Raw genomic sequence first — 25,242 nt, forward strand, 5'->3', positions numbered from 1 at the left:
TCAGAGAATATGGACTTTTGTCATATTCCATCAAATGTCAGAGAATAAAGACTTTTCATTATGAGTTGTATTTTTCCCCTGGCTCTTTGCTTGCCTGGCAATTTCTGATTGGATGTCAGACACTGACATGATGTGTCAGTTGCTCAGTCATATCCAACTCTTTGTGATCCCGTGGACTGTGGCCTGCCAGGATGGAGGCATCCATGGGGTTTCCCGGACAAGAATACTGGAGTAGATTGCCATTTCCTTCTCCAGGGGATCTTCCCAATCCAGGTGTCAAACCCAGGTCTCCTACATTGCAGGCAGACTCTACTGTCTGAGCCAAAGTTTTACCTTACTGGGTGCTAGATATTCTCATACTATAATAGGTAGCTTTGTTCTGGAATGTGGTAAGTTACTTGGAAATAGTTGGATTCTTTTGGGTTGTGCTTTCAAAACCTCACTGGAACTCATGCAGCATTAGTTCAGGTCTAACTTTCACAATACTGAAGCAAAACCTTGTTGAATACTCTACCAGATGCCCTGTGAGATGAGGAATTTCATCCAGGCTGGTGGGAACAGGAGTAGTCCAGGCCCTGGATAAGCTCCCCCTCGTCCTTTCAGGCGTTTCCTTCCCTAGCCTTGAGTAGCTTCTTCATATGCATGTGCTTCCTGATGCTCAGTGGAAGACTCAAGGGCCCCTAAGCATATTCAGTACTTCTTTGTGCAGCTCTCCTATTTGGTACTTTGCCCTGTAAATTCCACCTGTGGTGGGGTGTAAGGGCTGGTTCAGGGAAAAGGCAGCAGGAAGGGATACCAGGGTAAATGGTTGCCAGTGAATCATTCATTTACAACTTCCCTCAAGGTGTAAGCAGGCAGAGTGACTGTTCTATTTAAGTCCATAAACTTTGAAAAGAGTCCAATTCATCACTGCCTAACTACATATCAGATATCAGGGTACCGAGGAAACTCAAACAGGATACCAGTGTAAAAACCAAAAATGAAAAAGAAAAAAAGCGGGCACAGAGGACACAGCACAGCAGAGGAAACGGGTAGGAGCAGGAGTTAGGCTTCCTGGAGACAACATCCCAACTCATTTTTAGAGAATAAACGGGAATTTGTTACATGGTGCGAACTAATCCAGACTTAGCAAGGAGAGATTTTACTTGAAAAGATTACTGCAGAGCGGAGGACAGCTATTTCAACAGGGAGAACACACTGACCGTAAGATTGGCAAGCATCTCAAGAGTTACACAAAAAAAGTTTTTCTTTTACAGGAGGGCAGAAACAAGGAGAGTGGGGACCTCCCTGGCAGTCCAATGGTTACTATCTGCCTTCCAATGTAGGGGAACTAAGATCGCACGTGCCTTGGGGCAAATGAGCCTGTGTGCACCAACTAGAGAAGCCCCCAAGCATCGTAACTTGGGAAAAGCCTGTCACAACAACAAAGATGCAGCGCAGCCAAACAAGAGGACGTGAGGAAGTGGGATGAACCGCAGTGGCGTGGTCAGGTGGTGGATCACACACCGTTTTCCCAAGTCCAGCCTGCTCTCAGGAGGGGCTGTAAGCTGAGGGCGGGCCTGTGGGAAGGACAGAATCTTAACCAAGATTTGGTTAGGAAGCATTTTGTTCCACTTGATCAGTGGGAACAAGTAATTCAGCTAGTCACAGGAGGCAAAGAAGGGGAGGTCTGTGTTTGGCCTCATCACTGGGAAACGAGGAGAGTACCCTTGAGTCTTAAGACACATGGGGAAAAGTGGTTCTTTGTAGTAAGCTGTTTTCCAGAACACAAAAGGTTGGGTGTTCCTTTAACATGTTGTCTCTGTCTTCCAGGATCACAGAGCTTGGGTAAAACTTGACATCACCCATGGATACGTTAGAGAACAAGAAAACAGTAAGCAACAAGGACAGAAATGAAAATACAAGTGTTTGCTATTGCTTGAGCATCTCAAGCATAAAGGTGTGACAGGACATGAGAATCTGGAAATAATACTGGTTAAAGTCCAGCCTGAGACAGCTGGGAGCCACCCACCGTGCGAGTGACGGGCTGGTCTGCGGCCTCTGCACAGATGTGCTTGATCACAGGTCTGGCTCACGGGTCCTGAAGGTCTGGCTGCTCAGGGCCATCTGCAGGGTTTGAACGGACAAAGCAGCTGGCTCTCTGTGGGTCACCAACTGCCGGCCAGACTGTAACAGTGTGTTTGTCCTGAAAGGGCAGCTCAGACAAGTGGAATTCAGGGAAACTGGCTCTTGCTTAAAAGCACTCTTGACGAAATGAATGTGGCCTTCTCCCCAAGAGGGCACTGACAAATGGAAATGCTGCTGCTGAGCGGCAAGAGGTAGGCAGGACTCTTGGGAAGCCTCAGTCATATAGAATGAGCCTCCTCAAAACACTGCAACACACTCTTCAGGACCTGTGCATGCCTGTCTGTCTTCTATGGTATGAAAGAACACCTTTTCTTTCATACTAGGAATAAGAGGAAAAAAGCCCAGAGACATTTTTCAGAATAAAGGAACCAGCCATTAAAGATCTAAGGGTCTTGTTGACGTATGGCAAAAACCATCACAATATTATAAAGGAATTATCTAATTATCTTCCAATTAAATTAATTAATTAAAAAAAAAAAAGATCCAAGGGTACTAAAGTGCTATTGGAAGAGGAATCCAGCCTTCCAGCAACATCAACAATGTATCCTGAGGGAGAAATAAGAGATCATTCTCTCAGAGAAGATCAACCACCAGGATCTGTGTGCACTGTGGATCCCAAAGGAGGTGATGGCCTTCAGGTGACCTAGAGGGTCTACAGCTGCGGGTACCTCCCGTGGAACACACGTGAGCAGACCAGGGGCCAGGCAGCACTGCAAACTGCTCAAGATCCTCGCTCGCTCCAGACCACCCTCCCCAGGCTCACAGGGCCTCCCCAGCAACACAGTACACTAACTGGCAAGTCTCTTCTCATCTCTCCAGCGTTCCCTGCAGATGGGCCCCATCTTACTCCTCTGGGCCTGACACCAACTGAAGCCGTACTGGAGGTTCATCATCTAGACATAACTGATGGCAAGGCTTCATAAGAACATCTATAATGAAGGGTGGTTAAACATCCCACTTCTGTTTATTCAGGAGAACATTAAGATAAAAACACCTAAATATTACAAACTTTTTATATACAAGAATGAACACTCCCCCAAAATTCTGAAAAGTGGTCTGAAAAAAAAACCCAAAAAATATAGTCTCCCTATTCCCACTTTTAAACCCTGGATGACCCAGGAAGACAGAATCAATCTCTTGATGCATTTTCTTCAATGCAGTTAACAGATACTCCAATCTAGATTGGCTTGGCCAATGCTATTGGAAAGAACATGGATGTAGAAAGAAAATGCTACGTTTAAAATCCTTTTCCAGTGTTGGTGCTGGGCATCCAGTCTTCAGCTACATGACCCTCTGGGCGTCACTTCCTGAAGCGCTTGAAAAGTGGGTGCACGTGCTTAGTGGAAGTCTTACTCCGGGATGAGTGGTACTCCATGTACACCGTGTCGTCGGCCCCAGACATGGAGCTCATCGTGCCAAAGCGCCGGGACACCTGCGGGGGAGCCGGCCCACTGTTAGTTTCCAAGGTGAAACACCCTCCCTTCTACATTTATAGTCATAGTAAGCTTTATAAATGTTTAAGTTTCATAGATTTTATTATTTTTAAAATAAACATTTACTGACTACTTAGTATGTCTCGGGTATTACTCTAAGCAGCTTATACTTATTTGTTACATGTCTTAACTTACCGAATCCTCACAATCATCCTAATGCCCATTTTACAGAAGCGGAAACAAACACAGAGAAAGGAGGTTACTCGTCCAAGAGCACACAGCTCTTTAGAGATGGGACGTGAACCCAGGCTTCAGATTCCCTGTACCTAACCGTAATACCACACTGCCTCTCTTAATGGCAATTTCTAAACAGAATTTTAACAGTGAGGGCAGGAGTCCTTCAAATCTCCTGAGACCCTCCCATAAGGCTTTGAATCAAGCAGAAACTCAGAAAGCCCCAGGCCTGAATCTTGGTTCTATGTCTCACTGAGTGGCCTTGGGCAAATACTGAATGTCTGTAACTCAATGAACTCACGTGTAAAATGGGGATAACCACAGCTGCTTGACTTATGTGGTGTGAACAGGAATCACACACGACAAGGGTCTGACCCAGTGCTTGGCACACAACTCGCACCGGATTACAAGCAAAGGACGCAGACAGGCGCTGAAGCCATGCCTCCCGCAGCCCGACCTTAGGTGACCCACTGTGAAGCGGAACTGACTTGACACCACCTTCAGACAGAAACGGGAAGCTTCTCTGGGCACCCAAGGAGGGTGCCCTGGAGAAGATCCAGCCCCCGACCGCTGGCTCTGGGGACAGGAAGGTCTCAGGCTGCAGGGCACACAGCACCCCTCCAGGTGACACAGCTTCCTTCTTCCCTTGTTCCACTATCACTCACCTTTCAGCTCTATCACCCACTTAAGTTTCAAATGCACCTGGTTAAACAGTACTTCCCTCCTTGGAAGGGCCAGATACGAATTCCTCATCGTGACACTTTCATTAGTTATACCATATGATATTTGCCTGGCACAACAACAGGCATTCGATAAGTATGTGCAGAATAATTGAAAAGTTGAACACTTGCAGAGAACTCTAAATTTTTCAAAATATGTATTGAAACTACAATATGAGTTCTTTCTCAGACATGTCTTACAGGCCAGAAGGCTGTGTTCTTACTGAGGAGGAAGCTGGGGTGAGGTGGCTCGCCCAAGGCCAAGAGGGGCAGCCCCAGGTCCGTCACACTCCTTCCCACAACCACCCTAGTGAAAGCCGGGACTCCAACATCCAAATCCTAACAAACACTTATGCCAGACTATTACGTGAGCACAGCAGGAGACAGCTACACTCACCATGGGCTCAGACACGTAAAGTAAGACACACATAGGCTAACAGGGATGACTTCTATTATTTCCTTCTCTACAATTTCCCATGCATTCCAAGTTTTAAAAAAAACCACATACACACACAGAACTGTGAAGCTATATGTGTGTCTAAGACTCTGTCCTTCAGGAGAACTGACATCTGGAGCCTCACCTACTCACTCACCTGGCTGGATTTGGAGCCAAATTCTCCTGCCACCACCTCCTCCTCAGCATCCAGGTCAGTGGCCGCCAGGACCTTCTGTAGGAGCTGCTGTTGCTCCTCTTTCGTTGAAAATGCCAAGTCTTCCTCTTCCATACCAGCAAGCTTGGTGATCACCTGTAGAGAGGAACCCTCTGGTTTCCTCTCCCTTGGCCTGATCCCACCTTCTCCTGGGCTCATCTGGTCTGGTCGCCTCCCTGCTCAGGCCCAGCAGAGAAGCTGCCTAGTAACAGAGCGCTCCTCTCTGGCAGTGCAGAGCCAGCCTCAGGAGCCGCCTCAGTAAGGAGCTTAGCCAAGGCCTGCAAGGCAGGAAAGGTTCAGCAAATTCTAGGGCATCTGCTCCCAACACATGGCACCTACATGACCACTTACAGAAGGTCTCCGGGATCCTGGCCACCTCCAAGCAGCCATTCTCGTAGCTTCCCCGTCTCGCCCCAGGTAAAGGGAGGGACCAGGAACTGGAGGGGACAGCCTGTCGCCCTTCAAGAACGTGCTCAACCCCCAGGCCTGGCATCCGGGGCTCCCAGCGGGAGGGGCATGTACCAAAGACTGGGTATTTTCTCTAAAAGAGAAGGACAGCAGCAGGGTGGAGATTTGGTTTTCACTTCCCTGGGGGCAACTCACTACAAGGCCTACCTATCCCTGCAGAAAGCGAGGACTGATTACGTGAAGGGAACTTCTTTTCTGCTCCCGCCTCTCTAATTTTCGCATAATTTTAAAAGAAAATTCCTACAAGGAAGGACCTGGCTGAGCCCTCCAGGTGGCCACAGATCTGGAGTACAGATATGGGACACTTCTGCCCTGGCCTCCTCCCCAGGGTCATGACTCTGGGAACCCTAACCCAGCTGTTCTCAGAGGGCAGATCTGAAGGTGAGGCACGCAAAGGCGGCTCCAGCCAACACAGACCACCACGTGCTCAGCACTTTGTCCAGCTCACCTGTCAAAGAACCCAGAGCACTTCCTGATTCAGTGCTTCTCTTACCCTTATGACTCTCCTGGGAATCAGAAGGTATGAATGCTGTTATCACCACAAATGTTACACAGACAGACAAAAAGGCTGCAGTGAAAATCCTTCAAAAAACTGTGCCAAGTGTCCTGAACTAGAATTCAGCCTAAGTCTGAAAAGCGTCACTGCCTCTGACTGAAAGAGGAGGGTCGGACAACCCTGTCCTCTTGTCTAAGGTGATAAAGGGAACTCTGTTAGTTCCCTGATTAGTTCTACCCTAAAATAATTTGAAAAAGATACAGTTTAAAGTAGCTGGAGAGGCAGCCTACAGTCTTCCACAAGTCAGGAACCTGGGAACCTGTATGTTCTAAGATGTCCTTTCAGTCCCCTGCTTGCACAGGGGACCCTCCACAAAAACAACAACAACAACAAAACCCCTTTGGGATACTAAATCCTGGTATAAATTTACTATCTGTGTCAAGAGGAAGGAAAGCAAATGCTTTCACCAATGAAAGTCAGCCAAAGCTTCAGAGTTTCCCAAGTTATTAGAACACCAGATTTATATAGTACATGGATGGCTCCTGAAGGGAACCCCTGAGAAAGTAAACCCAAGGGGCTCACACTAACACAGTGGTGGCCACAGTTCCTTGGCATCTCAGGTTCTACTAGGTTAGCGCATTTTCCCCACCAACATCTAATGGGATTTTTTTTTTTTTTGGCAAGATGACTATAAAAAGTTAACAAGCTGAGACTCCACATGTTGCCTGCTTTAAAGGCTCCGTTCCCTGAGAGGTTGGAAGCAGGAGAAGAGTCTGCACAAGGTTTTTCCTTCAAAGCTCCCCATAGTTCATGCAAGCAGAAGAGGAGTCTGAGGTGGGGCCCCCAGTCCCCTAATATTTTGTGCCTGCCGGAGGCCTGTCCCACGCTTGTGCTGACAGTGGCCTCCACTTCTCATGGAGGACTGGGTAGAAAAAAGCCTCGGTCCGACTCTGACCAGAGACCAAAATGGATACATACCTTGAAGCTGTAACCTTGATCTACCAAGAACCTCTGCCGCTTGGTTGAGTAAGCCATTTCCTGTGTGTCCTGGGAGACCAGCGAGTAGAAGAAGGCATTGTACTCCTCTGCAACCATCCCTGGGGGGAGGGCATGAAAAAGGATGACATGAGCCGTTAGAATGCCAGGAACTAAGGGTCCACGGCTCAAGAGGGTATCTATGGCTGATTCTTGTTGATGTCTGACAGAAAACAACAAAGCTCTGTAAAGCAATTATCCTTCAATTAAAAAATAGTTAATTAAAAAAAAATAAAATGGCAAAAAAAAAAAAGTAAGTCCTGCAGTGGGAGAGCACTGTAGTCAGAGGGGTCACTGCCCTGACTTTGCACAAGGACTTCAACAAAATTAAAAACTTTGGTGCTTCAAAGGCCACCATTAAAAAAGTGAGAAAACAACTCATAGAATTAGGAAAAACATTTACAAAGCATACATCTGATAAGGGGTTTGCACCTAAGGCCTAAAAAAACTATTACAACTCAATAATGAAAAGACAAATCAGTTATATACAGGAAAAAAGATCTGAACAGACATCTCCCCAAAGCAGATATACAAAGAAGATTCATGTGTCCATGAGCACATGGAAAAAGCTCACTATCTTAGTCGTCAGGGAAATGCAAGTCAGAACCATGACAAAATACTACCGAATACCACAGAATAGCGAGGATAAAAAGGGTGAGTACAGCTGTGGTCAGGACTGTGGAGAAACTGCAATCCTCACAAACTGCTGGTGAGAACGTGGAATGCTGCAGCCACTTGGGTAAGAGCCTGGCAGTTTACTAAAGTGTTAAACACACAGTTACTACATGACCAACAATCCCACTCCAAGATACACCCAGGAGAATTAAAAACTTATGTCCATACAAAACTTGCACATGAATTTCATAACACAGCACTATTCTAAGTGCCAAAAAGTAGAAATAATCCAAATGCCCATGCTGCTAAGTCACTTCAGTCGTGTCCGACTCTGTGCCACCCCATAGATGGCAGCCCACCAGCCTCCCCCATCCCTAGGATTCTCCAGGCAAGAACACTGAAATGGGCTGCCATTTCCTTCTCCAATGCGTTAAAGTGAAATGTGAACGTGAAGTGGCTCAGTCGTGTCCGACTCTTCATGACCCCAAGGACTGCAGCCCCCCAGGCTCCTCCGTCCATGGGATTTTCCAGGCAAGAGTACTGGAGTGGGGTGCCATTGCCTTCTCCCCAAATGTCCATAAATGGATTTTAAAAGTTCATACAACAGAATATTACTCAGCAATAAGCAAGAATGAGGTACTAATAGGTGCTGCAATATGGATAACCCTTCTGAAAATATTAAGCTGAAACTACTAAAAAAATAAAAGGCTCAGAGAAAAGATACTAACAGAATTATCACAGAAACAAGGTAACCTAAAAATCTGGTCCTGCAGGAAAATCTGAATATTTTTGCTTCACAGTTCAGTGTAAGTTAATTATTTGTGTACTGCCTCTGAATTCAATTGTTTCTTTGTCTTCCAAGAGCGCAGAGATGCAAAGAAAAGGGCTAATTATCTTATAACAAATATTTTATTTTGTCTTATTGAGATAAAATTGACATAGTGCTATATACACGTAATGATATGACTTACATATATGGTGAAATGACTACCTCAATAACTTTAGTTCACATCCGTCATTTCACAGTAACACACATACAAAAAGAAAAGGAAAAAAAAAGGCTTTTTCCTTGTGATGAGAACTTTGAGAATGTACCCTTGAACAACTTCAAGTATAACATACAGCAGTGGAAACTATAGCCGTCATGTTGCACTTCACATCTCCAGTTCGTATTTACCTGACAGCTGAAAGTCCGTATCTTTTGAATACATTCATTCAAATCCCCCACTCCCAAATCCCCATTCTCTGGTGATCACAAATTTGATACCTTTTTCTCTAAGTTTGTTTTTTTGCAAACTCCACATATAAGTGAAATCACACAGTATTTCTCTTCCTGTCTGACTTATTCCAACTAGCTTAACATTCTCCAGGTCCGTCCATGCTGTCACAGATGGCAGGATTTCCTTCTTTTTTATGGCTGATTATTATATTGGGTTGGCCAAAAAGTTCATTCCAGTTTTTCTGTAACATCTTATGGACAAATCTGAACAAACTTTTTGTCCAGCCCAATATATGGACACATACGTGCATGCACACCACATTTTCTTCATCCATCCATCTGCGGATGAACACTCAGACCGGGACCATGTCTTGGTTATTGAAAATAATGATGACATGAACATGGTGGTACAAATATCTCTTTGGCATAGTGACTTCATTTCTGTCAGATATATATCCAGAAGTGGAATTGCTGAATTATATGGCAACTCTATCTTTAATTGTTTAAGGGACAGTCATACTGTTTTCCACAACGGCTGTACCAATTTACATTCCCAACAGCGCACAATGGTTCCCATTCCTCTACATCCTTGGCAATTAACAAATGTTAACTACTGACTTTTTGATAACATTCTAACAGGTGTGAAGTGATCTCATGGTGTTGATTTGCACTTCCCTAATAATTAGTGATGATAAGCACCTTTTCATATACCTGCTGGATATTTGTATATCTTCTTTGGAAAACTGTCTATTCAGGTCTTTTGCCCAGGTTTTAATTGAATTATTTGGGTCTTTTTGCTATTGGGTTGTATGAAGCCTTTATATACTGGATATTAACTCCTTATTAGATACACGATTTGCACATATTTTCTCCCATTCCATACATTGCTTTTTCATTATTTTTTAAAAAATATTTACTTGGCTGCATCAGGTCTTAGTTGAGACATGCAGGGTCTTCACTGTGGCATGCTCGATCTTTCCGTTGTGGCACATGGGTTTAGTTGCCCTACAGCATATAGGACCTTAGTCCCGAGCAGGGATCAAATTCACAGCCCCTGATTGGAAGGCAGAGTCTTAACCACTGGACCACCAGGAAGTCCCTGCCTTTTCATTTTGTTGACTATTTCTTTTGCTGTGAAGATGCTTTTTAGTTTCATGTAGACAACTATTGACTTGGCAGTCAAAAAAACATTGCCAAGATTCACGTCAAGGGAGCATCTTTTTCCTGTTTTCCTTTAGGAGTTTCATGGTTTCCAGTCTTGCACTTAAGTCTTTAATTCATCTTGAGAGGATTTTTGCTAGTGGTGAAAGATAGGGGTTGAGTTTCATTCTTTATATGTGGATATCCAATTTTCCCAACACCATTTATTAAAGACACTGTCTTTCACTCCACTGGATAGTCTCAGCTCTCTTGCATGGGTTCATTTCTGGGCTTTGGATTCTGTTCCACTGGTCTATAATCTCTTTTTATACCAGTAACATACTCTTTGGATAGCCAAAGCTTTATTAAATAACTTAAAATCAGAAGTGTGATGCCTCTTGCTTTGCTCATTCTCAGAACTACTCTGGCTCTTTAGGGTCTTCTGTGGTACCATATAAATTTTAGGACTATTATTTTTACTTCTTTAAAAATGCCAGTGAAGACTTAATAGGGATTGCACTCAATCTAAAGATGGCTTTGGGTAATACAGATCTAACAACATTAATTCTTCCAATCCAGGAACAAAGGATACTTTCTGTTCATTTGTATTTTCTTCCATTTCTTTCTTCAGTGTCTTGCAGCTCTTTCACCTCCTAGGTTACATTTACTTCTAAATATTTTGTTGTTTTCGATGCTCTTGTAAATGGAATAATTTTATTTTTTCCCTTTAGACAATTTGTCATTAGTGTACAGAAATGCTACTGATTTTTGAATGTTAACTTTGTATCCAGTAACTTTACTGAATTTGCTGAATATATCTAACAGTCTTCTGGTAAAGTGTTTAGGGTTTTCTACCTATAAAATCATGTCACATGCAAATAGAGAAAATTTTACTACTTCTTCTTCAATTCTGATGCCTTTTATATCTTTTTCATACCTAACTGCTTTGGTTAAGACTTCCAGTATAATGAACAGATGACAGTGGGTGTCCTTGTCTTCCTCCTGATCTCAGAGGAAAACCTTTCAAACTTTTCATTGTGAAGAGTGATGTCAGCTGTGGGCCTATCATATGTAGCCTTTATCATGCTGAGGTACTTTCCTCCTATGGGATTCCCAGCTGGCTCAGTGGTAAAGAATCCACCTGTCAATGCAGTAGACACAGGAGACATGGGTTTGATCCCTGGGTCGGGAAGACCCTCTGGAGGAGGAAATGGCAACCACTCCAGTGTTCTTGCCTGGAGAATTCCACCAACAGAGGAGCCTGGTGGACTGCAGCCTGGCGGGGCCCCGGGAGTCGGACGGGACCGAGAGACTGAGCGTGCACACCCGTTCCTCCTACATCTAATCTGTTAAGAGTTTTTATTACACACAGATGCTGACTTTTCTCAAAAGCTTCTTCTCCATCTACTGAAATGATCATATGAATTTTTCCCCTTAATTCTACAGTGTGAGGTATCACATTTATTGATTTGTGTATGTTGTGTATGTTTGCATCCCAGGGATAAATCCCACTTGATCATGGCGAACGATCCTTTTAATGTGGGGCTGAATTTCATTTGCTAGTATTTTTTTGAGGATTTTTACATCTGTATTCATAGGCTATTTGGCCTGTCCTTTTCTATAATGAACTTTTCTAGTTTTGTTATCAGGGTAATACTAGCTTTGTAAAATGAGTCAAACAGTACTTTAACAAACAAAATCAAAGAGCTGTTCAAATTAGATTTGTTTGTGTGTGATGAAGAGTAACGAGTAAGTTAAAGAGTCATTTTCACATATATGAGTCAGACTTATCCAAGAGTCTACTATATTCTGGGGGCCTCCCTGGTGGCTCAGCAGTAAAGAATCCACCGGCAATATAGGAGACTGGTTCGATCCTTGGGTCAGGAAGATCCCCTGGAGAAGGAAATGGCAATCCACTCCAGTATTCTTGCCTGGAAAATCCCACAGACAGAGGAGCCTGGAGGGCTATAGTACATGGGGTCACAAAAGAGTCAGACACAACTCAGTAACTAAACAACAACCACCACTGTATTCTGTAATGTAGAATTCCTCATAATAGCCCTGAAAGATTCAGAGTCAATCCTGCTTTGGATGAGAAACCAATTTGCTTTGCTGAGAGGGTCAAATTACTTATCCAAGGTCACACAGTTGGTCTGGTGCCCAAGTCCACGTTTGCTATTCCTACAACTTGCCCTGTCTCCATTTTAGTCACAATCAATTAGCTGCCTCCTAAATATACTCAAATGCAGTATAATGTTAACACATGCTCATCAATCTTATCATTTTCAAAAATCCTAACAGTCCAAGCTCTTCCTGAGATGAGTGTGACTCCCTTGAGGACAAGGCCTGTGTCATTCTTGTAGGATCTATGTGGCCTTAGGAGGATGCTGGAGGAAGACAGCAATATTGGTCTCTACTCTGCCCATGATGGGGGTCTAGGCCTCTTTACTGCAATTACCAAGCAGAAACTCCATGCCTCTTGCTTCCTCATTTGCTGAGCTTCTATTAGCTGCCACTCAGGGGACCATTCTTCACAGGTTATGAGCAAGGTAGCCACCCTGTGGCTGCTCCTGCCAAGCTCTCCCCATGCTCTTAAACTCGAGGGTTCGGAGGACACCTTCCAGCTCCATACATCCCCTCGTGGCCATCCCCTAGCAGCCAAAGTGCTGCTTTCTCCATCCACAACCACACAATTCAGCACTGCCCCCCAGCTCCCTTTTCCACGAACATAAGCGCTCAGCTCAGACCATGAGTCGCAGACAGCTGCCATGGAAAACATCCAGATACTCACTCCCAACACCTCAGAAATAACAATGCCAAGGAGACCCTGCTCCTTGCTTTGGAACCCCTACACCCCGCCCCCTTTAGAGTCTGCCTAACCCAGGAGCACAAGCTCGTCCTCACGAACACACAGGCACGGCACAGAAGTGGGTGGAAGAGAGCCCTGGAGAAGGTACCTTTTTTTGCTCGGAGCACTCGCCCTAGCCTCTGGGCCTCCTGCCGCCGGGAGCCGCCATGAGAGGAAATCTGAATGAGAACATTTGCTTCTGGCAAATCGAATGATGTGTCACCCACCTGCAGAAATGAGACAGCTGTGAGCTTGGGAAGGTTTTTATATGTGAGACAAAGAGGAAAAAAAATTCAACTAGCCTCAAATTTAAATAAGCTCTGTAGATAATTTAGATAAAACAATCACTATCATCTCAGTCTATACCAGGGGCCCTCAGACGCAAGCAGGTCTCTAGGACCTAGTGTGCTTCCTGAAAGGTGTCTTACAGAAGCTGTCAGGACCCAGGTCCTAACCATCTGTCTCAGCAGCAATCCTAGTGCGAGCTGCTAAGGCCCAGAGACAAGAGGGCCCGATCAACACTCTGAGTGATGCTTTTCATTTTTTGCAACAGAACTAGGTCTGCACAAAACCATCCACAATCTGAACTCGAGGGCACTGAGGCCAACAGTACAAGCTGGACACGTGACCTGGTAGGGGCCCCTGCCTGCAGTGGGCTGGATTCTGGCTCAGGGTAGCTGCCCTAGCTTGGGGGACGGAGGAACGTCCAACCATCAAGGTCTCCAGACACAGAAATCAAAGCTTGGTACTTACTGATTCATCTATGATCACTTTATAGGTAAATCTCATTTCTTTGGGGCTCTGGGTCATTCTAATCTAAGTCAGTTCAGTCAGTTCAGTTGCTCAGGCATGTCCGACTCTTTGTGACCCCATGAATGGCAGCAGGCAGGCCTCGCTGTCCATCACCAACTCCCGGAGTCCACCCAAACCCATGTCCATTGTGTTGGTGATGCCATCCAACCATCTCATCCTCTATCGTCCCCTTCTCCTCCTGCCCTCAATCTTTCCCAGCATCAGGGCCTTTTCAAATGAGTCAGCTCTTCATATCAGGTGGCCAAAGTATTGGAGCTTCAGCTTCAACAACAGTCCTTCCAATGAACACCCAGGACTGATCTCCTTTAGGATGGACTGGTTGGATCACCAAGTTGGCTGACATGAAATTTCCTCCTCCCTTCCACTCAGCAGGGTTTCTAAAGGGGAAAGATCCTGGCTATGGTCGGCAGCAGTGTGTCTTCCTCCTACTGCCTGACACCCTCAACCTTTCCAAGGCCATTTAGCAGGAGAATGCCAAGGCTCCCCACCACTGTAGACCCAATGCTTCAGGGAAATGCCGAGTAACTTGTGCTTATCAAAAACAAAGACCTTGAGTTCTCTATAGGGAAGGCGCTTTAAAGGAGGGGGCTTCTCTGGTCTAAACGACTATTCTAAACTGTCAGGCTACCACTTCTAACTACAAATTAAAACCATCACCAAGCTGGGCCTACATGACCTTGTACCGTGCTTACATTCACCACTCACCCCCAAGGCACACAGAAGCTAGGACAAAGGTTGCCCACGACCCCCAGGAATCTCCAACCCCACAAAGAGAACCTCATCCACACCTCCCTTTGTCAGAGTATTTAGTGAACTTTCCCCTTTATACGAAAAAAATACAACTTAAAATTCCTGTATCCCAAAAAGAGGTAGAAAAAGCTTAAGTCATACAAAAGGACTTGTTAGAGTGCATACTCCTTGAATTAGGAATGTAGACTATATACACTAAAACTCTACATCTGCTGCTTCTACTTCCTGCCAAACAACATTCCCATGTCCCTAGACACTGAATACACAGGAATGAAAACGGATGTGTGATGTTCCTTCAACAAACCCCAATGTACTGCCCAGAGATCACCCAGCTGCCCCCAGGCCCCGGGGTTGCCGCATGCCACACTGACCTTGGATATGAAGATGGTGTTGATTTTGGGGTTATGCTTGAAATTCTGGAGAATCTGCATCCTTTCTCCCTGGGACGTAGGACCATAGATATAGGGTCTAGAGAAGAACAAATCTATGTTGGGAAGACCACAGAAGCACTCCTTGCTCCTTGGCTATCCTGAAAGCATGTCGGAGGGAAAGGGAGCTCTCGCAAGATTTCCCCCTCCCAGGAAGACCTCTGTCATGGAAGAACATCAGGAAGAGACCCATGAAAAACATGCCCCCACTGCCGCCACCCCTTCCCCTCTGAGCCAACGTGCAGGTCACCATTCTCTTCAGGATTCTCCCTTTATTCTTTTGGTTTTGGACTGTGCTCCTTCCTCCTCCCGCATCTCTCACTCTAAACTTAGTGTCTATACAAGGAGAATCCCCTGGATTCCATGAAGCACAGCAGGAAAAAAAGAAAACACTGCTATTTGCAAACAAAAACCTAGACGGAACCATTTCCAAATGAAACGCATTCTCCAAGAAAGGAGAACAGAACCCCTCCCAGAACTTCCCATGACTCCCTGTAATGCTACGTTCAAAGCACTTCTCACTAGTTTCCAGCTACCACAGGGCACAACCCTTTCTGACAACCTCGCTGGTTATCACCTCTTGGCATCTGGCAGTGCCATTCCTCTACTTTTCCTATAATGACGTGGTTTTTGTAGCTTCCACAGGGGCAGTAATGACAGTCAGAGCGATGATGGCAATGACAAGGACAATGAGGACAGCAAGCGAGTACGCAGGGCCCGCCCACACCAAACAGAGGTGGGCTCCGTGTTTTGGGGAAAATCCATACCTGCCAGTATTCCTCAGATCTGTACAAGGTGGGCTGCATGTTCCCAACTTACACCTGAGGTTGGGAGCCAGAGGACGCTGAACTCAAGTGGCTGTCCCACCATTCAGGCCCACCAGCTCCCTGGAAGGCCTAGGAAGCACTGCTTTTGGTATTTCACACACACTTCCTAACACTGTGCTATAAACTGGTAACAGGTATACCGAGAGAGCAGCCCCCTGGCCTGTGGGGAAGCTGGGCAAGGCCTGGGACAGCTGGATGCGTCCCCAATCCTGCAAGCATGGCTTACCAGAGTGTTTGGAGAACCCTACAAATCTATTATTTTCTGGGTGTTCATGCTATGAAAAAGGGTGGGAATCTGCACTCTTCAGAACAGTCTGTCTCTTGATATCTAGGTTTTTAGGTGGCTCTTTTTCTCCTTGATCATCATCAGAAAAAACAACTCATATAGTGGCAAGCCCTCAGTCTCTGAGTCAAAGTGTCAGTCGCTCAGTCGTGTCCAGCTCTTTGCGACCCCATGGACTGTGGCCTGCCAGGCTTCTCTGTTCATGGGATTCTCCAGGCAAGAATACTGGAGTAGGTAGCCATTCCCTTCTCCAGGGGATCTTCCCGACCCAGGAATCAAACCTGGGTCTCCTGCATTACAGGCAGATTCTTTACTGTCTGAGCCATGGGGAAGGTTCCCTCATATAGGAAATGAAACAGAAGGGTGACCATCCTCCAGGAAAAGGACCTAACATTTGTTGAATACCTACTAGATCTAAGAATCCTGAGGTAGGTGGTGGTAACTCTAAGAGATAGTAGAGCAAAAGGGTAGAACACAGAAAGCAGAAGCCCAGGCCGGCAGAAAAGGAGGGCTGACATAGAACAAGCCAGTCTTACAGAACACAAAAGGGCTCAAGATCGAATCACCAGTTGCCTCAGAAAGTAGGCGTTAGGGTGGGATTACAGATGGGAAGACTGACAGACTACATGTGTAAGGAACAGTGTCAGATCCCAACTCCCGCTGCCAAGCAGGCCTCTGCCTACCCGGCAGGAAACTGGAGATGTACTTTCTAGATTCTGAACACACTCAGGGAGACCCTTTGCCTTCAGGCAGAGCTGAGGGTAAAGCAAGAGTAAAACTGAAGAAAGACAGGGATTCCCCATTCCCTTCCTGGCCACAGGCTGGTATCTAGGAAACGGTAAGATTTCTCTCTGGAGAAACTTTCCAGCCCAAAACAAAGGACCCTGAGATACTGACATCTGGCAACTTCTTGACAACCTGGCCAGGCCCATGCCTGATCATGGAGAGGTCCAGAGGCTGGCAAATCCACCAAGCTGTACAGAAAGGTCAACCAGCTTTTTAGTGACTCACCCTTAAATAAGAAAACAGAGCCAAAGATCACCAAAAATCACAAGATGGGCTCGAAAGACAGAGCTGAAACAAGACACTTGAAGGAAAGAGAGATGGTGTGGGGAATAGAAGAAAGCTTCAAAAGCTTTAATAGCCACAGAGAAGACACCATACTTACTCAAAAAAACAAGAACAGTGGACAATAAAGAACTCTTGGAAATTAACAAAAGCTTCAACAGAGTTAGTAGACAAAGGGATAAAAAATAAGAGAAAATGGGAGCTCCCTAGGGGTCCAGTGGTTAGGACTCAGTGTTTCCACTGCCTTAGCCTGGGTTCCATCCCTGGTCAAGGATAAGCTACATGGCACGACCAAAAACAGGCAGGGCGGGGTGGGGAGGAACTGGAGAAGATCTAACACCTGACCAGCAGGAATTCAAAAAGAGAGAAAAGGAACTTCCCTGGCAGTTCAGTGGTTAAGACTCCAATGTAGGGGGCATGGGTTTGATCCTTGGTTGGGGAACTAAAATCCCACATGCCACACAGCACGGCCCTCTCACCCCTCAAAAAAAAAAAGAGAAGAAAAAACAGAGAAGATGAGTAACAAAGAAAAACCAGAACTTCTTTGAATTGAAGGACATGAGTTTTCAGATTGAAAAGTGTCTACTGCATATGTCGTAAGGAAAGAAAAAAAGATCACACTAGTCACACTGTTTTGAAACTTCCAAAAATGAAAAAAAGATTCTAAAACCCTCTTGAGAGAAGGAAAACCCATGATCACCACAACAGATCACATACAGAGAGGAGTCAGAAGAGCATCAAGCAGGCTTGCAAGCAGCTGCACTGGAAGCCGAGAAAACAGCCTTACCTGACATTCTGAGGCCCCATCAAACTACTCACCAAGTGTGAGAGTGAATAATGACATCTGCAAGCAAATTCTTATGAAATTTTCCTCTACATACCTTCTCTCAGAAATCTACTAAAGGATACACTCCACCAAAATGAGTGACCAAGAAAGAGGAGACTTGAGATGTGGCAACATGGGCTTCAACACAGGGAAGAGGTACAAGGAATTCACAGGATGTTATCAGAGGCATGCCCAAAGGTAACAGGCAGCATCTCAAGTCCTAGAGAGCAAGCAGACCAGAGCAAGACAGGAAGATGAAGCATTTGAAGGGATCCGACCAGAGAAAGATCTGACCCTTCTGAGAGGGAATTTTATGAGGAGTCTGAAAATTACCAAGTCTGTAACTTAGTAATTACATAGAAAACCAAGCAAAAGTAATGACAAGGCAACTATTAAATCTAGGAAAAAACAAAATGTTAATAAAAACTGTAATCACAGTACGCTGCCTGCCTTGGCTTGAACAATACTTACACAGTCAAAATAATGTAACATTGACATCAGTTAGAACATGGAAGCAATCTAAAGATCCATCAACAGATGAATGGATAAAGTTGTGGTACATACACACAATGGAATATTACTCAGCCATAAGAAGGAACGCATTTGAGTCAGTTCTGACGAGGTGGATGAACCTAGACTGAAGTGAGTCAGAAAGAGAAAGATAAATATCGTATTCTAGTATATGTGCTGCCGAAGCGAGCACAAATATCGTATTCTAACACACAAACATGGAAGCTAGAAAAATGGTTCTGAAGAATTTATTTACGGGGCAGCAATGGAGAAACACACATAGAGAATGGACTTATGGACGTGGGGAGAGGGGAGGAGAGGGTGGGATGTGTGGAAAGAGTAACATGGAAACTTACATCACCATACGTAAAATAGATAGCCAACGGGAATGTGCTGTAAGGCTCAGGAAACTCAAAGAGGAGCTCTGTACCAACCTGGAGGGGTGGGACGGGGCGGGAGATGGGAGGGAGGTTCAGAAGGGAGGGGATTTATGTACACCTATGGCTGATTCATGTTAGTGTTTGACAGAAAACAGTTAAATTCTGTAAAGCAATTATCCTATGATAAAAAAAAAAATTAAAAAAAAATAGAACTAATAAAAAAAAGGTAAAAATGTAACATTGAAACTAACTTAGTCCCAAACATATTGTGGGGATGGAGTGGGGGGAGAGGATGCAACGACATATGTAAGAAGGCTAAATCCACCACTCCCATGGTAGGAAATTAATAGGCAATTTCAATAATTAATCATCAAGAAATTGCTATACAAATTATTACTTAGAAATATGAAGGTAGATAGAGAAAAGAGTTGAAAGTATCCATCTTTGGGGAACAAGGAATTTTGACTAGGAAGACAGGTGCAAGGAACTGCTAGTTTTCTTAACGGCCTATGTTACTTTGATAAAACAAAATATTTCCTACATTACAATAAGGTACAGTTTTAGAAATTTGAGAAACTCAGTCTGTGTCCCAGTTTTCTCATCTGTAACATGAGACTAATACAATCATCTCTTGTGGCCGAGGTGATGAAGAGCAGCTGTCTGTATCCACCCTCCGCACCGACATAAAAATTCAGGCCCAAGGACCTTGTCTTCTGCGACACTCACAGCACCTGAAGCCCTGTATCACTGTAAAGAAGCACAGGCCTCTTCCTCTCTCCTTGGCAGGAAATTTTCAAATTTTCAGTAGTATCTGGGTGAGGCTGTAACAAGGACTCTGCTGGGTGTTTCCTAAGAAGCTCTTTCTAGATGCTGGGCCATACCTGGGATGCTGGGTCAGTCTGCCTTGCCCTCCCGGCCCCTAGTCCATATCGTCTGATCTCATCTCCAATCACAGTGCCACTCAACCTGAAACTCCAGATGCCAAATAGTGCCCACCTTCGGAGCCCAGCCCCAAAGCAGCACTTGCTCTCTTGGTTCACAGTGACCAGGCCCTCTCTTCTATACACACTGACCTCTGACTCTGACCACTGCTCCTCTGTCTCATGTGGTCCCTGGGAACATAAAACTAGACCTTCAGATACTAACAAGTTCCTCAGAGCTTTGAGAAAAAAAGTCACCTTCTGCACTCTCACATGGGGAAGATAAACGGGCTTTTGAGGTCAACTCTAACGTTTCAATTCTTACTTGTTCAGTCGAATGGCATACTCCTTCAGAGCAAACACGTTGTCAGCAAAGACAATAATCTTGTCATTCCTCCTTTCATGAAACTTGATCAGAAACTGGCAAGCTCTGAATTTGTTGGGATTCATGGTGTACAGCAAGATCCGTTTCTTGGTTTTGATTGCCACATACTCCCGGTAGAACTCAGGAGACATTGGGCACCAAACCTGTGAAATGGTAAGAATCAGGGGTCAGTATGCAAGTTTAAGTACCACACAACTGAAAACTTTGGCAAGTCAGCTTTAAAACAAACCAAGACAAAACCAATGGCATGTGAATTACATCTCAAAACTACTGTAAACATACACAGTACAAAACAAAACCTGAGACCCAATGCTGAACTAAGACCCTCTTACACGTTAGCAGCAACGATTTAAAGCGTATCGACAGCGGTGGTGGACCTGCTCCGCCCGCCTCTGGACAGAGAGCCGCACACACGCTTGCCAGCTGTGGGTGTCAGGTCAGCCTCGCAATGACACCCCAGTAACACAAGGGAACCCTTGAGGGTAGGGGAAATGCTCGAAAACTGGACTGGGGGCCACAGCTGCACAACTCTCCACACTTACTAAAACCACAAAAATTGTAAATCAACACCATTTACTTACAACAGGTGAATGTTATGGAACATAAACCAGACCTTGATAAAGCTGTGAAAGAAAGCAACTTAGCAACCCCAGTGTCAGTCAACATCACTAAGTCTTGACCAATTCCTTTGCGACCTCATGGACTGTAGCTATCAGGCTCCTCTGTCCATGGGATTTCCCAGGCAAGAATGCTGGAGTGGGTTGCCATTTCCTTCTCCAGGGGATGTTTCCCACCCAGGGATTAAACCCACATCTCCTAAACTGGCAGACGGATTCTTTACCAGTGAGCCAACAGGAAGGCCCCTGTCAACATTAGAAAAGACTATTTTTGCTGTTGTGTAATATTCCATCAGCTATCAAATTGTGGTCTATTGTCCAGTGGAATATTACAGAGGAATTCAAAGTAATGAACTATAGCTATAAGAATCATCAAAAATAATGTATTACAAGGAATAAGAATACTAAGCAAAAATCAGAAATCATGCAAGAACATTTATATATATATATTATATCGCCTGATTCTTTTTGCATATACATGAAGATTTTAAAGGGGCTTCCCAGGTAGCACAGTGGTAAAGAATCTGCCTGCCAATGCAGGAGATGTGGGTTCGATCCCTGGATCGAGAAGATCCCCTGGAAAAGGAAACAGCAACCCACTCCAGTATTCCTGCCTGGAAAATCCCATGAACAGAGGAGCCTGACGGGCTACAGTCCATGGGGTCACAAAAGAGTCCCATAAAACTTAGCAACTAAACAAAGATTTTTAAAAAGCAAAGCTAAACAACAAATGTTTAGGGAATTGCACATAGAAAGTAAAATAAGAAAGAAAAGCAAGAAAATGACAAGCCTAAGCTCCAAGACAGTGGCTGAGGGAGAGGAGCTGCGACTAGACAGGAACAGGCATCTCAAAGATTCCAGCACTGCTGTGCATGACTTGGGTGCTCTTTATGAAGATGTACGCAGAGGGTGAGGAAGCTTCTCGACAACAAGGCCACCCACACAGCTTCCTCACACTCACCTTCACCCAAGAGGCCCATCTCTGCCCTTTCAGGACACAGCCCACCCTACTCTAGCCACTAAGTGACAGTCATTTTAAAATGCCAGAAAGGCCTTCTGTTGCTATTCTTTTGAACATGTATTTTTAACACATATCTGTGCAGGTATTCATCACAGAACAATACTGGGAAAATGTGGTCTTGGAAATTGAATGTTGAAGGTCACATGTACTTTCTGTGGGCATCAAAACCAACAGACTCTGGCACTGGGGGTGGCTGGTGGCTGTTCGCATGGAACCAAGGATCCCTCTGGGGTGAAAGCGGGCGGGAGCACCCTGAGGTGCTCACGCCCAGAAGGGAGGACGAGCAGCCGAGCAGGCCAGGATTAGGCTCCTGATTGGACACGTCCTGTGTGCCCGTAGACAGGCAGCTGCCTCACACGTCTGAGATGGCAGGAGACTGCCTGCCCCACAGGAGGGCTGAGGGTACCGCACAAGGCGGCAGAACCTCTGCTTAGGTCCTGACCCGCAGATCTGCCTGTGAGGAATGGACCTGACACAGTGCCCTCCCAGCGCCCTGCCCCCAGGGACCATGAGAAAGAGGACAGCTACCTCCGCACACTGGACCTTGGCGATGTAGCCACTGTTCTGCAGCTCCATCCAGTTGGCCTCGTAGAGCTTCGGCCCAATCAAAAAGTTTAAGTCGACGATTTTGTCGTCTTCCCGGACGAGGGTTGCGGTCAAACCCAGTTTGCAGTGCGCCTGCACAATGGTGAGCACCCGTCGGAACATTTTGGCTGGGGAAACAATTGGCACACACACACCGTCACTTCTGAAATGCTCTAAGTACCAAAGACAGCTTTGACCTAACACTGGTCCAGGATACTACATGGCTAACGCCTGGGTCACAGGATCACAGAACCCTGGCTCTAGTCAAGAAAGACTCGGTGGGAAAGCTTCAACTCCACTTTCAGACCTGTTCCAAAGAAGGGTGAAGAGGAGAACCAGAGGAGATGACTTAGAGGAAGCCCCAAGCCAGGGAGCCCCAGTGCTCCCCTCACACAGCTGAGCTATCAGGAGGAGCATATACAGCAACTGGAAACACGATCCAGGACATTAAAACGCCACTGAGCTCCAACTCACACAAGGAACTTGTTCATCCTGAAGCCTGCTGACCAGAACGAACGCTTCAAACACAGCCTCCAACTAAACTGCTACAAAGCAATTTCAAAGTTATTTATAGAAAATGGTTCTTTTTATCAATTTCCAATCCATCAGACCAAACACCCACCTTCTCTGTAAGATTTTGTTTTCTTTTCTCGTTTTTGATTCCCAGGTGGCACTAGTGGTAAAGAACCTGCCTGCCAAGGCAGCAGGCCTAAGATTCCCAGATTCCAACCCTGGGTCAGGAAGATCCCCCGGAGGAGGAAATGGCAACCCACTCCAGTATTCTTGCTGGGAGAATTCCATGGATAGAGGAGCCTGGCGGGCTACAGTCCATGGGGTCGCAAAGAGTCGGACATGACTAAACGACTTAGTACACCGCACACTGAACTTTTCCTGAGGGTGGGCAAGTGAGCGTGGTTTTACAAATGTTAACACGGGGCAGACTGGCCACCACCTCCATCAGGTTACAAGCCAGGCCACGACCCCGAAAGCTCCTCTACGCTCTCCCTCATCACACTCCCCATCCCGCCCCAGCAACCACTGATCTGTTCTCTCTCACTAGAAGAATGTCCTACTGAAGGCATCACGCACTCTGCAGCCTCTTGGGACTGGCTGACTTCACTTAGCACGATGCCTCTGGGCTTCCCTTCCATGGCTGAGGAGTATCCTATCGAATGACGTGCCAGCTTGTCCATCCAGCCCCTCACTGACAGGCATTTCCACGGTTCATAGGTTTTTGGAGATGACAACTAGGGCTGTTATAAACATGCACAAGTTTTTGTGTGAACCTAAGTTTTCATTTCTCCAGGACAGATGCCCATGGTGGGACTGCTGGCTCATATGGTGATTTTCTAATAAACTGCCAAACCTCCCCAGGGTGACTGTACATTTTGCAATTCCTCTGGCCATGCGTGACAGTTCCAGAATGCTCTGCACTCTTGTCAGTACTTGGTACTTTATAGATACATAGCCACTCTAATAGGTGTGTCTTTTGGGTGAAGTCTATTCATGTCTTTTGCCTGTTTTCTAACATTTTCTGCCACTGCCTGACTGTCTAAAGGCAATCAAATTAACATGTCTATAGCCTACTCCCAATCTCCTCTCTCCAAACCTGCTCCTTCTAGCACCTTCCCCACCTAATATCCACTCCTCTCTTCTGATGGCTCAAGCCAAAATCTGACGGTCATCCTTGATTTCTCTTTCAGAACCACATCTAACCTGTGCACTTCATCTTCAAAGCATAACCAGAATTAGCGTACCTTCATTCTTTCTGGTTCCGAGCCCTGTGTTGGGATTCCACAAACGAGCGTATCTAGATGCTCTCTACCCTTGCTTCCCGCAGTCTCTTCCCAGCACAGCAGCCGGGGTGAAATTTTTAGAACGTTAAGTCAGATCACGTCACCCTTGGCTCAAATCTCTCAAAAGGCATCTCGCCCAGAGTACCAGCTGAAGGTCTACCTTCAGGCCCGACCAGATTGGCCCCAAGGCCTCTCTGAACTCAGTTTTAACTGCTCTTCCCCTCGATGCCCTCCCCAGCCACAGAACCACATGGTGGTCAGACCATGTAGGTACTACTTCCCCACCTCAGGACTGCCTCCTTCTGACTGAGAGACCCGCATCCCTGCTTGGCTTGCTGTGAACATCTCCAGACATCTTCAGACATCCAGAGGGGTTGGAGGAGTTCTCGTTACAGAGAAAACAATAAGATGGAAAGGCCATCTTCACAATATTTTGAAAACACTATGTGAAAATGCCTCTGATTTCGTTCAATTCAGAGTCATCTCTAATTTCCACTTCTCAATGGATCAGAACTGCTGATTTGTTTTATCAAGAAAGGTTTGCCTGGTCTGCTACTCAGTAATAAAGGGAACACATCATCAGTACATGTCACAGCGTGGATACACTGTTATGTGAAGTGAAGGAAGTGAGATATAAGAAAATATATATGATACGATTCTGTTAATATATTTCCAGAAGGACATGCATCCAGAAACAGAAAACAATTCAGTGATTGCCTGGGGCTAAGGATGAAAAGAGTGACGCTGAGTATGAGAGAGATGGTCTAAAACTGGACCATGGTGACGGTTGCACAAACGCCTTACTAAATTCAAGATTACTAAAAATCTTGAATCATATACTTACAATGGGTGGATTTATGGCTCGTAAATTATAATATGGCTATTAAAAGGACTGCCTGCAATACTTGAACAAGTACAACTTCTATAACATAATAAGGATTAATACTTTAGTCTTCAAACAAAACAAACATTGCAAGAACTATTTTGTGCTCCTAGTATAGTTTTTGTGGGACTGTAAAAAAAAGGGGGGGAGGGGTTAAGGATAAGTG

General features: G+C 45.4%; 1 protein-coding gene across 3 annotated transcripts in view; it reads right to left on the reverse strand.

The window, feature by feature from the left end:
- Positions 1–3,072: 3,072 nt before the first annotated feature.
- The window catches only part of ERCC3 (ERCC excision repair 3, TFIIH core complex helicase subunit), a 29,070-nt gene continuing 6,900 nt past the window's right edge, over positions 3,073–25,242 (reverse strand). For 2 of the 3 annotated variants that reach the window (XM_043488264.1, XM_043488263.1), the window contains exons 9-15: positions 22,341–22,525; positions 20,115–20,317; positions 14,919–15,015; positions 13,094–13,211; positions 7,106–7,224; positions 5,107–5,259; positions 3,073–3,559 (exon numbers count right to left, since the gene is read on the reverse strand). In XM_043488264.1, coding sequence (XP_043344199.1) covers positions 3,428–3,559; positions 5,107–5,259; positions 7,106–7,224; positions 13,094–13,211; positions 14,919–15,015; positions 20,115–20,317; positions 22,341–22,525 — 1,007 coding nt within the window. In that variant the 3' untranslated portion in view covers positions 3,073–3,427. Of the gene's footprint in view, positions 3,560–5,106; positions 5,260–7,105; positions 7,227–13,093; positions 13,212–14,918; positions 15,016–20,114; positions 20,318–22,340; positions 22,526–25,242 lie in introns of those variants that run through there. The other variant, XM_043488265.1, reaches the window with a different exon arrangement.

The sequence above is a fragment of the Cervus canadensis genome, chromosome 15 (assembly GCF_019320065.1).
Source record: "Cervus canadensis isolate Bull #8, Minnesota chromosome 15, ASM1932006v1, whole genome shotgun sequence".
Classification (NCBI taxonomy): Eukaryota; Metazoa; Chordata; class Mammalia; order Artiodactyla; family Cervidae; genus Cervus; species Cervus canadensis.